Source organism: Alosa pseudoharengus, unplaced genomic scaffold (assembly GCF_046254945.1).
Source record: "Alosa pseudoharengus isolate Yale_2024_CS ecotype anadromous, Long Island Sound unplaced genomic scaffold, YU_APseudo_1.1 YU_APseudo_1.1_scf_2, whole genome shotgun sequence".
In the NCBI taxonomy this organism is placed as follows: Eukaryota; Metazoa; Chordata; class Actinopteri; order Clupeiformes; family Clupeidae; genus Alosa; species Alosa pseudoharengus.
In genome coordinates, this window is record NW_027468663.1 from 47,766,566 (window position 1) to 47,781,968 (window position 15,403).

The window sequence follows — 15,403 nt, forward strand, 5'->3', positions numbered from 1 at the left end:
CAGCCCCTCTGCACCAGGGAGTTCCTTTCATGTTCATCCCCTTGCCTTTCACTTGCTCCATTTAGTTTTGTTTTCCACACTCCATCAGCGTGCATATGCGTGCGTGTGTGTGTCTACGAGGGAACGAGATGGGAAGGGGGGCAGAAGTACGGAGCTGGACATTTTGAAACTCTTGAGGAAGGAAGGAAAGGAGAGAACAGAAGAGAGGAGGAAGAGGAGACGTAGGAGGAGGAGGAGGAGGAGGAGGAGGAGGATGGCGGCTTTGGTTAAAGACACAAGAGCTCGGCTGCGGCGCCCCCAGATAGCGGAGGCTGACTGGTGCTGGTTGGCGCAGGAGTGTGGCACGGCGTGGGCGAGGTGAGACAAGGCGCGGCGGCAGGGGGGGCGGCAGGGGCGGAGGAGGAGGGGTGGGGGGGGGTGGGGGGGCTGTGGCGGTCAATCAGTCAGGGCTCGCGGCCCTTTCCCCCCAGCGCACACCCCTCCCAGAAAAAACCTCTTTAGGCCAAGCCCTCTAGTAGTGCGAGTGCGTGTTGCTCTGCATCAGCTGGCGCATACTTACTGTGAAGATGTTGGAGCGGCGCTTGGACTGCTTGCGGATGGGCGTGGGCGTGTTGGAGGCGGCGATGGTCTCGATCCGCATCTCCCGCTGGCCCATGCTAGGCGTGGAGGGCACTGAGGACGAGTAGTCGTTGAAGGCACCCCCACCGTTAGCCGCCTGCACACACGCGCACGCACGCACACACACACACACACAGACAGACAGAGCAGGAGAGGGAGAGGTGGAGAGAGATGAAGATGTGGGGGAGAGAGCGAGCGAGAGAGAGAGAGTGAGAGAGAGAGAGAGAGAGAGAGAGAGAGGGAGAGAGAGCGAGCGAGAGAGAGAAAACAAGAGAGAGAAAGTTGGAGATGGGTTGGATGAAGCAGAAAGCATATGGTGTTTTCAAAATGAAGGCAAGGGAGAATTTACTGTTACTGCAAGATAAACAGCAACACACAAGGCAAAAGATCCGCTCTAAGTACATGAGCGAAGCATTACTACACAAAAACACTCAAGACTGACCATTACTTTACAGAAATTCAAAGAATGCAACATTTACAGTATTTAATGTATATGGATTTTCTAAAAAAAAAAAAAAAAAAAAAAAAACACACTTAACCTCCTGACCTGCCTGGTGTGTGTATGCGTGTAGGGGGTGGGGGGCGAATGGGGTGGTGAAGGGTGAAGGGGGGGGGGCTTACCTGATTGATGTGGACAGAAGGGATGGACGCAGCGGGGACAGATGAGTGGCTGGGGGAATTAGGGAGGGACTTGCATGGGCCAATGGAGAGCTGCTGTTTTTTCCTCAGGGCCACCACCTTCTGGGCGACTGCAAGTCAGAGGAGGACAGACACCGCACAGCTGTTACACACACACACATATGCACACGCATTTGGACTTAACTCATGCCTTGTCTCATGATGATACTGGCAGAGGCGGACAGGGTACACAGCTTCATTACTTGAGTAAAAGTACAGATACCCTTTGCTAAATTTTACTCAAGTACAAGTAAAAGTACAACAGTCAGATGTCTACTTAAGTAAAAGTACTGAAGTACTTGTTTTTAAAAGTACTTGAGTATCAACAGTACAAAAGTAGCCTACATTTTCTAAATATTGCATCACCACTGCCACAGTGCTTACATTTATGTTATTACAGAAACGTCCTACATGAAGTTATGAAAAATGTTAATGTTAATACCTTGGAGAATGTAAAAGGAATTGAAAGTAAAATCAAGTAATTTTCATCTTTTTACCATGTTGCCAGGGATGGGCAGTATTTCTAATACATGCGTTTAAAACACGTATTTCAAATACAAAATACTATTTTGTAATTGAAACACTTGAAGCGAAAACTATCATTCTTTATCTATCTCTATCTCTTATCTAAATTTGACCATGGAGTTGACTTTGGTGGACAGCTGAAGGTGATTGCTGATAAGCTGTCCCAATCAGTGGCGCCTGCACAATCCAATCCCGTTTGAGAGGGAAACAACATATTGAGGGTTTCCGAGATTTTAATTTTTTCCTTTTTTTGTAGAAGTATCGGGTACTCACAGTTATGGATAGAAATGTAGTGGAGTAAAGAGTACAATATTTGCCTCTCAAATGTACTTGAGTAAAGTCATGAGTACTCCCCAAAAATGATACTCGAGTAAAGTACAGATCCCTCAAAATTGTACTCAAGTACTGTACTCAAGTAAATGTACTCCGTTACTGTCCAGCTCTGGATACTGGGCTTATGAAAGTACCAATTTATGCAGAACCCCACAGCTCAGTGATTCAGCATAAACCAACTAACCCTAATTCCAAGGTATGGGAATTGCCACAAAGGCGATAATATGATATGATCACAATATTTGGATGAGATGATATTATTGCGGTCTCTCACATTTTACAATATGGCAAGTTTTTCTCATATATTATATTACATTTCACACACAGGGAGTCTGTGCAGTAAATTGATCTCAACTCTAACTTCGTTTCCAATGGCCACTGTGGCCCAGGAGAAGAGCGAGGTCATCTAATGGACTTCAGGGACCATGTGATCAGTGTGGGCACATGCACCGCAATAAAACAAAATAGAAATAAATATTGCAATAGAAAACACTGTATTGCAATAGCATGGTACATTTTTTTCCTCTCCAACCTCTTCGAAATGACATTTAAACATACTCCCACACTCGCCACGTCTCTTCGCTGACTTCCCTACTTGCAATGATATGGCATTCAGCAGAATAAATCGCATGAGGTAGAGTAGAGAGGATAGCATGACTAAGCAGTACGAGTGGCTGATTTGTCATGCAGACAGAGAGAGCAGTCGGTAGCCTCCACAGCCCCTTCACCAGGCTTTGGGTGGGCTGAAGTGACCGCTGAAACATGAGTGACAAAAAGGAGGAATAGAGGACAGAGAGAGAGAGAGAGAGAGAGAGAGAGAGAGAGAGAGAGAGAGAGGGAGAGAGATCAAGAGAGAGAGATAAAGAGAGATTGACGGAGACAGACAAAGGGCAAGAAGAGGAGGAGCAATGCAGACATTTATGGCAGCAATGAGATGGCAAAAAAAGTAGAGGAGACTTGCAAAGACTATTGAGCTCATAGGAGTAGGATGGTCTACTGACAGCCACAGAATAAAAAAGCTGTGGATAGCGAGAGAAAGAGAGACATGGGAAGAGCCAGAGAGGGATGAAACGAGAAACAAAAGGCAAAGGCGTTGACGGACCCTACTCGCTGGAAGAGCGTGAGCTGGTGTGAGATAGTGAATGAGGCGCCAGCACCTCTGCATTATTTAAATGCTGCCTTAGGATGCAATTACTGTGAATCGGATGAAAACTCCAGATGCCATCACAAAACAATGGCACTGAGCACCCCCCCCCACCCCCCCTTCGTCACACTACCAACCCCTACACCCAAGCAGCTCTGAAAAGAGACAAGATGGTCCTTAATAAAAAACTAAAAGGAAAAGGCCTTGGGGTTTTCTAAAGTGACCTTGCATTGGCTTTCTATGTGAACAAGCAAATATGAATTAAAATGGGGCAAGAAGAAGCAACATCCTTATGCCGTGTAGTGCTCAATGGTCCATTCTAGAGGAGATGGAGTGAATGGAATTACGTCACCACCAAGGTTCTCCTGAAAGCATGGCGAGATACAATTGCTGAGATGACCTTCCATGGGCCAAGGCCGTTTGTGCACTCACCGTCCTGGAAGACTCGCTCCACGTTGAGGCCGTAAGTGGAGCAGGTCTCGTAGTATGTGGAACGCTTCAGGTCGTTGGAGAGCTTCCGGGCACGAGCATCATCAATGACCCTGGGGTTGGTGGCGCTGATGGCATCTTGAGGAGACAGAATAGCAGCTTATGTGACATTGGCATAGACCATAGGAACAAGCAGATATGAATGACTCAATAAGTTGATCTTCCTCATGGACTCAAAGGTCAATAACAGCCTTGTAATTCATATATATATATATATATATATATATATATATATATATATATATATATAGAGAGAGAGAGAGAGAGAGAGAGAGACACATTGGATATAGCTAATTATTTAAATAGAGAAAATACTTATTCTAAGATGTCATTACATTAATTGCTAATTTATTACAACTTTGGTAGAAATAATGCATGGTACACACTGTGGAATACCTACATTTTACAGTTTTGTGTCAATGAACTCAATTGAAACATCAGTTATATATTCTGTAGTGAGCTTTGTTGACATGTTGTCATGTGGGGTGTGTGTTTGCATGTCTTACCTTGCGTACCGACCAACACCATGGGCACCTCATTTGTATTCCTGTAGCTAGACAGACGCAGGAAATAGTTGTAGACTGTCTGGAAACTGATCTCGTCCTCAAGGCTGAAGACAAATACCACAGCATCCACCCAGGCAGCAAACTGTCCAAGACAGGCAGACGGAACATCACCACATCATCACATGGTAAATGCTCTGTGTAATTTACACTGAAGTAGAGCCACTTCTGATATAAAACACTGCTTCACGATATGTGCAAACCTGATCCACTAAGATTGCAAATAATAACAATAATAATACAACACTGTTCATGATTTATATGAAACACAGATATGCAGACCTGCTTCCCTCAGAAAACCCACATTTGTCCTTGCTTCCATGCAAATCAGTAATCAGCAGCCCGTTAAAATTATGTGAAAACAAAGGTATTTCCATTAACCACCATTGGAGGGCAGTGTAGCTGCAGCACCAGCACTGTGCTTAATTCCAATGCATTCCTACAGAAAGGATCTGAATGAACAGTGCCATCGATCAAGTGAGTTTATTACACTGCGGTGCCTACTCACTCCTAGAGACATTGGAGCAAACCCACAGGCCTTAACTGATGCTGACAACTCACAGCGGATGCCTGACACAATTTAGGAGTACTAATCTGACTTCTACTTTTTTAACACACACACGGACACACACACACAGACAGAGAGAGAGAGAGAGAGACACACACACGCACACTAGTCAAGTTTGTGGAGTTGTGATGATGAGAATTCAAGCCCCAGCGTTTTCCCTGAGCCACCTGCGGGGGATTTATGTAATGGAGCCCCTTCATTAAGGAGCCTAATTACCAGGGCCACCAAAGGCACATACAGCTCCCCATTAACTTCCACTGGGGGTGCAGGCCAGTGTACAGACAGCCCATGCCCCACATGATGCATGCTGCACTGGTGCAGCTAAATGTGCCACTTTCATTAGACTGCTACTCCTCGTGAAAGACCAGCTATACAGATGGCACACACAGGCTCTCCTTTCCACCTTCGGCACGCATGCACGCACACATGCAGACAAACATGTACACAAGGACTGCAGCATGCCTATCCCCACTACACCTTGATAATGACCTTGTTAATGACTAGTGCCAACATGGCTACACTTATAAGGCTGTTATCGGAGCTTTTTTTAAATCAATTTAATATTTAATTGGGAGAATCTGTGTTTTTGTTGAACTCTCGCACTTTGAAAAATGACTGAACTAGAGAGAGATAAAAAAAAGAAGTCTACCTGTAGCTCTGGAGGTCCTCCTTCATCTCTGATCAGAAGCAGGTAGCTTTGTCCATCCACAACGATCTCCTTTTTAAATCGGCCCCCTGAGAGAAACAGACAGAGAGGGAGATGAGAAGAGGAGGAGAAGGAGGAGAGGAGTAAAAGAGTGAGGGGAATAATGACAAAGAGGAGCAGAGAGACATATTCTCAGTAAGATCTGAACGTCAAAAGATCTTTAGAATATCCATCAAGGCATCTGGATTAAATGGGTAGCAAAAAGAAAGCATTTTCAATGCCGTCAATGCCTCCTCCCTGCTGCTGAGGTGTGAGCTGGCCTGAGAGAACCAGCTCATTTAATGAATTTAACGAGCCTTTTCTTCAAATCCATCACACTCCATCTATTCCAAACCTTTTTGCCGAACAATCCTCTCCTAGTGACCCTAGCAGCAGTAACAGCACTCAGGCACAAAGCATTCATAACACCATGACAACAGTCGGTAACTGAGGCAACCCCTTCTCTAGCGACCACTGGCCACTAATGAAGCCGGGCGGATGGCAGACGCTATTTAAATTTAGCATCCTTAAGAGGCCATGACTCAAATCACACCACATAGTAGTCCAAGCATGGACGGGGTGACCTGTGGAATCACTTGTCAGTAGAAAGAATAAAAGCAAGGCAGAAATGGGTTGTAAAAATACGCAACAAGCTCTGCGTCATTTTGATGGGTGGCTCGTGCTTTTTGTCCAGCTGGGCACCCATCCTCTGGGCCTAATATTCTGACTTCCCACTAGTCACCCACTCGCAGCAGGGCATCAGCCAAAGACATGTGCGTGGTGGGAGTAATACGCTCAGCAGTGACAATCGCCAAAGATATATACCCAAATATATCCTGGAAAGATATAAAGGAGACCATCAGTGCTCACAGCATTGGGTGTTAAGTCCCCGATCACAGAAGAACTACAATTTCTCTGTGAGTTTTATCTGAATCAGGATTCTTTTTTTTTGTAATCCCATTGTGAGTGATGTGTCGCCAAAGAGCTCGCTTAGCACTGGTGTGCAGCTCATTAGCCTCCACCACAGAGACGAACAAAACATCTCCCACCGCAATGCAATGAAGTGATAAGCTACATAGTAATCCCAAACAGAATGAAGAGTAAAAACTGCAGGAAAAAAGACAGAGAGAGAGAGACAGAGAGAGAGAGAAAATCTCATCCCTTTGTTCGTGTCTGCGTTCAAGAAAAGTGTGCTGGCCTCCAGCCTCTTCCCCCATCTTTGTCTCCACTTCCTTGGCCACAGGCTCCAAAAGCACAGCCTGATGAAACCCACAGCCCATTGAGGACAGCTCAAACTAAATAGATTTTTTTTTACACATCTGAACGGGGACAGACATGGGACATGGGCATCGGAGGGGAGATCAATTTCAGACAGCAGCACTCGCTCATCTCTACGAATGGCGAGAAAAATGAAAGACATCTGCCTCGACTTAATTCTGTATGTGGTGAAAGGAAACGGCAGCTTTTGATGGTATTCTCATGTCTGGAGGATTTCACTGATGGAGCTGCGTAATCTGGCAACAAAGAGAGTGCATTAATAAAGCAACTAAGATGAAGGCTGAGTTATGAAAAGACATCAAACAGAACCTACAGTATGAGGGTCTATGAAAATTAACCGTGTTGCCCATATGTGGGACTGGTTACTGCAACACTGCCAATAATTGCCTAAGCAATTACTAATCAAAAAACACTATTTCTGTAGTCAGTATATACACTTAAATGGTACAATTACTGTCAAATACATTAGATATGTGAAGTGCTTCATAATTATAATCAACTTCTAGGCCTACACAAATGAATACCTCATGTGACCATCACATGACACAATGAAAACTCACAGTTGTCTAACATTAATGTTTCTAACATTAAAACCATCATTATTATTGCTTCATTGAGGCAGCATGACCCAGGTTTCCAGCAGCGCACCACTTTAATAGGGCGTGTCTGAATTCTCAAACAAAAAGCACTTCCCTTGCTTCAAACACACCTTTGACAGCCCATCAGTTGCCACTTCAGGCACTTTGTTCAACCAGATTGGCCCAACCTCTCCTTCTCCGAACTGAACAAATGGCTCCATGATGAGAAATGACACCATTATTCAATAAAGTACTCAAGATGGTTCATGGCTTATGAAAGCCAGTTGTTGAACAATCATGAAATAAGCACTATATAGGGAAGTCCATATCTATTTGTACTCTAATGAGGCCATTTACAATTCACTACCCCACTTTCTTACATTGCAGAGTTATCTTCTGATAACTCAAATGGAGACAAAACAGCACAACAATCAAATGGCCTAATGCTGGCAAACCCATTTCTGCCACAGAAAGTATCTTCAAAGCAGATGTCATGGGTAGTCATAACATCCAAATTTCTCCACCTGACTCATCATCAGCCATTTTAGCCTGTCTGTACTGTGGCTCGCCCAATCATGTCAGTTTGAGTGAGTAACACAGCATCAAATGCACCCCTGCCTGACCTAATTTTCCTGTCATTTAAAACACCATCAGTTCTCAGATAAAAAAAAAGAACAGTGCATTGTTTTTGTTATAATCTTCAGCATTAACTACAGCATGTTTGGAGTACTGCCAGTAGTTCACCTGTGCCAACAGGATTGCAGGACTGGAGTTTAATCCCCCCCCCCCCCCACCCAACACAGGAAAAGTCATTTTGCAAAAAGCCTTATTATGAAAGGATTATGCGTTTCACCCCTCAGTCGGGTGAGAGAATCTGAAGCTTGAGAAGCTTTGGGCTGTACAGCAAGCAAGCGGTTTACACAGAAAGCCTGCAATAAAGGTGTTTATATTCATGGCACAGGATCAAGACTTCTGAAGATATCGCATGATATAACAAACACACATACACACACACCAGACCATATGAATGGAATCACACACACACACAAACACACACACACACACACACACACAAACAATATCAGCAGGACACACTTACAGTTGTCATAGCAACACTGTTAGAATATAAAAAAGAATACAACAAAAGTATGAATCATTTTTTTTAAGATATGTAGAGCCAATGTACCAACTGATGTGTGAAAATAGCAGCAGAAAAGGCATAGATGACAACAAAAACAAAAGTTAATTTGAAGCCATCCATCATTCCACAAAACAATATCCCTTTACAGTCACACTACTACACATAAGAAGGGAATGATAAGTCAAATTACTCTCTGTCAAGACTAACTAAAAGAAATCTTCCAGAGTACATGAATAAAACACACACATCAGCCTGCATATGAGTAGCGCGGTAATGAGGGAATGAGCAGGCAATCGGTACCAAAGCAATGATTCAACAAAGCTCGCCTCGTACCTCACATCAGCACCCCTTTGAAAACAACATCGAGAAACACCCAAGGAATGATAATGTATCGAGCACAGATCTGTTTCTAAGGTGGGAAAATGTGATTATAAGGGTCACAGTAGATACCTCAGATTAATTGCTAGAAGCCATTTGTCCAGTAGCTAGGGACATTAGAAATTCCAAAAGAAAAAGGCTTAGTTGGGTAGTCAAACCACACTTAAATGATTGAATACATTAATCATTTGGATTGGTTTATTAGAACATTAAATTCCTCAAGTTCAAGCAACATTTCAAACCTAATTTCACATTTCAAAATCGCCTTAGTTCCAATTTTATCTTCAGTAACGGTCAAGACAACGTGACTTGTGTATAAAACAGCACACCATCTCCTATCGGCAGCTTAATCTTAGCTTAGCTCCTCTATAAACCCAGAAGGGACTCTGGCTTAGAGCCTTCACTATCTCCACTATCTCCTTTCATCTCAGATGAGACCACTGAAAACCACTCTGTCTCTCCCTGTGCAAAACATAAACATGGACACTTATAAAAGTAACGTCCATACCCACACACACAGAGTTACAGTACTTCTTCTTTGTGCCCATTTCCTGAATTTTCCCTTGGGGATCAATAAAGTATCTATCTATTTATCTATCTATCTATCTATCTATCTATTTCTCAAACATGCACTATTAATATTTGCATATGGAGTTAAAGGCACAGTCAAGTTCAGGGCTGGTCCTCCAGCTACATTGTTGAGAGGTTGTCCAACCAGCTGAAGAGACAGCAGCAGACCCCCCACCCCCAGGCTGTAGCACGGACACACGTTAGATAGGGGTCAGGTGCATCAGCCGTCTGCTGCGGGTTTATTCCACCCCCCCCCCCTTTGTCCAGGTTGCTCTGCTTACCTTCAGGTGACTCCTCCTGAACATATGTTCCTGTCAGGTAGCGGTGCACCAGGGCCGACTTCCCGCTCGAGAGGTTCCCCACGATGCCCTGCCAGACGACAGCAGACAATGTTTACACACACATCCGACAAGCTCTCGACAGGACGCTATTATTAGCGACCGATGTTCTGGCCATGGCACAGTGACCTTTCGCATTTGGAGGCCTGTGCTTTGACAGTGAGGTGAGGGAACAAAAGAATGTTGAGAACGAATGGCATTTACGTCATAACCCTGATAAGTGCGCCAGTGCCAGATCTGTGAATCTCTCATTAAGCATGCAGTCACTGTCAGCTTTGGTCAAAAAAGGGGTCTTTGGGGTGTTCATAAACCGAATAATTGGGGTAAGTCTGAAACACAGTGCTCAAGATTTGTATCGAGTGTATTGAGTTAATTTTTTTAAAGAGTAATATATTAGCATAGTTTTACAAGATGGGAACCAGCAAAAGGCCATCTGTACATTCACATTCACATTCCCTTAACTCCCCTGCTCCCATCACTTTCAGCCATCTCTACCTGGGAAATGAGGGCAGAATCACAGTCGTCTAATAAAAAACCCTCTCCTCTCTCCTGAGCAACCAGGCTACTTTTGTCCCCCCGAAAATCGTTGCCCTCTCTCTGCCAATTTCCTGCCCCACTGATGTGCCTCTGACCCATTCCGATTCCTACTGCTCAAGTGGCACACAAACAGCATTGACCGACTGTGTGCCTACCGGTCACAGCTCCTCAGAAGCAGCTGGAGAGAATGAGAGGAGGAGACAAGAGTGAGGCCACTCAGTAACTGAAGCAATAGGATGTTTTTTTTTTGCTCTTTTCTTTTTGATAATGTCAAGATGTATGTTTCTGGGCTGATGGCATATTGGATGCTTCCAGCCCAGAAACTTACATCTGGACTTCCATTAGATTAGTACAGTGGTTCTCAAACTGGGGGTCGCCAAAAATATTGGAGGGGTCGCGAAATGATTTGCAGTCTGGATTAAAGACATTTTTGTAAAGGTTTTTAGTCTATGCTGCCATTGACTTGGCCCATGTTTTTTGGGGGATCGATTTCCATTTCGCGGAAAATGCCCAAATTAACTGGCAGTGGTGACATGTGATAAGTAGAGAAGGGAGGCATTCATCTACAGACGGTGGGGATCCACTGCTATGACATGAGTCAGCCTACGTGTAGTAGTATCACATTAACCCATCAGCACATTGAGTATCTTTCTAAATTAAGTGGAGTCAGATTTATTAGGTTTAACATGAAGGGGTTCTTTAATCAATTGCTACATTCCAGCAACACGCAGGGAGCTTCACACAGAACCCTTTAGCCACTTCCAATTCTGCCATTAGTTTGGAAAGTGATGACTTCAAATAATCAGTGGCCAGGTTTTCACCATAAAGCTTGGATTTCATAAGGAACATATGCGCTAACGATACAAATGCAAGTGCTTCTGTGTGAAGCGCTGCATTCTGACTCTAGTCAGTCTACTTAACTGCACTGTTTACAGCAGACACTCTAGGCAGCTGTAGTCTCTAATGAAGTGTGTCCCTGAACGCCTAAACACAGCTGGGAGAGACAAGATGGCTTAACACCCTTCAACCCAAAACATCCATCTGATGACCAAAACGACTCCCCACAACAAGAGAACAACGGCAAACACTAATGATGCGTCTCAGCATAGAGTGAACCCTACAGCGCCAAGCTCCATGATCGCATGACGACATGCATGCGAGAGCTGGAGAGTTGGCAGCAGACTCATCTGAGGCTGAGTAAAGACTCTGCATCCAACCAAACCCACTTTCACCACGCCCCCCTCTTCACAGTCATCAGTGCCTGGGGGAAGGGTGTGTGGGGGCTGAGGAGAGGTGGGCAGCAGAGCCAGACTTGTGGGGGTGGGGTGGGGCGGAGGTGGGCATGTAACTTTTCCACTTTCAGGATTACCGTCAACCTAGGTGGTTCCCACAGGCTGGGGTGGATGAGCCCGCGTGTCTAAGGAGAACAAAGACTCCAACACGCAGTCGGCCTACTCTTCAGCTCTCCCACCACACCACACCGCACCGCACCACGGCGCCCCCTCCCCTCTCACTCTCCTCAGGCCGGAGGTCATGGGTGGGCCCCAAGTGTACGCTTGGTGCTAATCACAGGGGAGATAGCTGTGTGTGCAGTCTTAAAAGTTGGAGGAGGAAAAAACAGATCCAACACAGCCAAGCCCTCCTGAAGACGGATAATAGAGTCTTGTTGTGGGAGAGCCGTAACTTTAACATGAGTAATAACATAGACTAGAGAAAAGTGGCAGAGAATGCATGTGATCGTACAGATAGGCCAAGTGAATCTAGACAATAAGTTAATGCTCTTTGTTAGTTTAAGGGTGTGACCTGGAGGCAGCTGTGAGGGGGGATAGAGTACTCTGCTTACAGACTGACTGAGATAAGACACTACACTACGACGATCACAAGATTTAATCTTTCACTCTACTGAATTTGAAAATAAAAGGTCATGCTTCACATTCCATGGCATTTTGTAACTCATAACCATGGCATTCATTCGACTAACTTATGTTTAATAGTGGAGCTTAGATATGACTGAAAAATCAGCTTTGCTGAGCAGTCATCTCATTGTTTTATTGAATGCATTTATCTAATTTCAACTGCCGATCTTTATAGCATTTTTAAGAAGTAGAGTATAGCTATTCAGCAATAGTTAATGTTCTTTATGTATTCTGTGCAACCCAGCCAAGAGTTAAGCCATAAATGCAAAATACAGAGTCAACAGCCAGGATTGCTTCCAAATATGTCTGCCTGTTCCTCTATGAGGAGGGTGAATGATCTTATAGGCAGCATGGTGCCATGGGATGGCAGAATGTGATGGTTATGTGCTACAGTGTATGACCGAGGGGATATTTTACTTCACCCTCATTTGCATCCTTCCATTTTACATTGTACAGCATTTTACATAAGAGAGTATGTGTAAATAATAACAAATGCAAATACAACAACATTCAGTAGCTAAATTATCATACAATATGCATTTGTATGCATAATTTGTTTTAGCTTTTGGGCCAGAGCTGAGTGCCTCAGTAGTATTTTCCCCCCATGTGAAGGTTTCATCTTCTTCAAACACAATAAATGTGTGTTGATGTGATGCAGGGAGCCAAAGCTTGTTATCGCTCATTCACAGGTTTGCACACAGGTACGGAAATTCTCCTATCCATTACTTCCCTTTCATGACCAAAACTGTTACCGTCCAAATTTCTTCCTTCACAGCCAAGAAGTATTCTTGGGGGATTTCATGCTCAAACTATAACAAACATAAAATTATATCTGGTTCCGCTACACCAAAATATAAAATCCAGAATGTTCTATTTGATGAAATTAACATATCTGTGTAACTGCCTAATTTTGACATTGTTTAATTTTAAGTTTCAGAAAACTTACCACTTTGAGCTCTGGTACTGACCGACTCAATGTCCATTCCTGACTGTTGACAAAGGAGTCTGAAAGAAAAACAGAAAGAGCAGAGATCAATGATAGGAGCAGCTAACACACAGGAGAATAAGACAGACAGCCATATTAAACCTGATGTTACTGAGAATGAACAGTCCTACAGGGATGCTTTTTTGCTTTGTACACATCTTCAACAAAAGATGTTCAGGATTAGCTCAAACAATTGAAGGTATGAAGGTCTGCAAAGAAAGGTCAAGTTGCACCACTTGCACACTCTTGGGAGAAAAAGGTCCATGTTGTTCATCACAAACAGCTTTTTCTATCGTGACCTTTTGGTAAATTCTATATTTTCTTCTATCATAACAGTCATGCCAACCCAGGCCAGGACCTTTTCAGATAACTATAATATATGACATGGAAAGCAAGTAGCTAGGCCTACAGTTTTGGAGGTGAGGGCTCAAAACCTGTATGTTCCTCTAATCCATAAATTACGTCAAAACTTTTTGTTCACTCCATCAGGAGCTTAAACCAGTTGTCTTGTATATGTATATAAACAGGATGTGTCACTCATTGAGTTTTTGTCATTGAGACGAGGTGTTTAGAATGAAAGCCTTGAGCTATCTACCATTTTAACAGAAAGTCAGACAAGGGCATGAATGAGCCGCAGTCAAAACAAGAGGACGCTTTCAAAGCCCAACACCACCATATTTTCATTCAAGAGGCATTGTTTGCTTTTACAAGGATATTCTGGGCTTGTTGCCTTCCAACTGCAGTCAAATTCCACCCTTTTTACAATGGTGAGGCTCTCAACTTTACTAAATTCAAGTAAAACATGACATAAACCAGAAACCTAATACACTTAAACATTTCCTTCCTGTTGCAGACGTCTGAGTAATGGGTCACCTGATAGCCTACCATCTGAGAGGTGGTTGTTAGGGAGATGAGTACTAAGCAGTCAAGGAGTGATTCCAATGACAAGCTAAAGGGATCACAGCCTCTGAAATGCTGCTAATAAGTTAAGCTGAACTGAGATAGGTCCCGTCAGCCAGAGAGACCTAAAGCGATGTCTTGAGAACAATAATGCTGTTTACGACCAGTGTGCATCCGTTTGGTTCCTTTCACAGGAGGGGTGTGTAGCATTAGCCAGTGATCAGAGCCAAACCCAAATTCATTAGCAGCTGGTTCAGCGTGTCTTTCGGTACATGTTGGGGCCTGTCTGCAAACACTGTGCCTGCGCCTATATTCACTGCTGTTCACACTGGTAAATATCCTCTTGCTCTTTGCTGTGCTGCTGAAACGAATGGGGTGAGCTGTGGTAAACTTCAATCATTAAAATATCAAATATCATATAAAATATAAAATATATTTTTAGATTGGAGAAAGGCTTTCGATAACACAGACTTGATTCCAAGGCTTTTCTCCATTACAACGCGGCACATTTTGTCTGCTCTTTCAGCATTGAGCCAGTAGCTTGCTAAGGCTGTGGAGTCATCATTAGCATCAATCTCACCTTACAAATGAGCAAAGGCTGGCAACTCTCCTTAGTGAAACACTCACTAGAGCCGACATCACCACCCACTGCACACTACACTAATTGAGCAGGCCATCTCTGACAAACAGGCCAGCAGCTGAAAAGCATCCAGCAGGCCATCTTGGAGTCAAACATGAGTGGAGAGGTTTGCAATCAATAAGTATCCTTTCATCCCTTGTTTGCTTCAAAACATGCCATTTCAAAATCTTAAAACGTACAATTTGCGTACTGATTTGCTTGTCATGTTAGGAATTTGAGTGTTATTTTAACAGCGTAGCATTTCACTTGTTTGTAGATGACCGTGTGCTCCAGTGTTTCAACTTCCCACCCTCCAAAACTCATAAGTAAGACATCAGTGGAAGGGTGTTCACTCTTCCATGAACACTATCCCTGTAATATGCTGGAGACCTGCCTAGTCAAAACAACCTCCAAAATAAAATAAAACTCGAGAGCTAAAAAGAGCTGCACGGAGTACATCCAAAAATACACCAACCCCCCAAAAATGAATGGTTTTTCTGAGGACCACAGCGCAGTGGTGAGGGAGTGGGGATTGGGCCAGTCATAGTTCCCCTGTGATG

General features: G+C 43.9%; 1 protein-coding gene across 3 annotated transcripts in view; it reads right to left on the reverse strand.

The window, feature by feature from the left end:
- The window catches only part of agap3 (ArfGAP with GTPase domain, ankyrin repeat and PH domain 3), a 133,066-nt gene that overhangs the window by 58,936 nt on the left and 58,727 nt on the right, over window positions 1–15,403 (reverse strand). For all 3 annotated transcript variants that reach the window (XM_076295263.1, XM_076295264.1, XM_076295262.1), the window contains exons 2-8: window positions 13,286–13,344; window positions 9,830–9,917; window positions 5,568–5,653; window positions 4,294–4,435; window positions 3,731–3,865; window positions 1,240–1,367; window positions 560–715 (exon numbers count right to left, since the gene is read on the reverse strand). In XM_076295263.1, coding sequence (XP_076151378.1) covers window positions 560–715; window positions 1,240–1,367; window positions 3,731–3,865; window positions 4,294–4,435; window positions 5,568–5,653; window positions 9,830–9,917; window positions 13,286–13,344 — 794 coding nt within the window. The remainder of the gene's footprint in view (window positions 1–559; window positions 716–1,239; window positions 1,368–3,730; window positions 3,866–4,293; window positions 4,436–5,567; window positions 5,654–9,829; window positions 9,918–13,285; window positions 13,345–15,403) is intronic.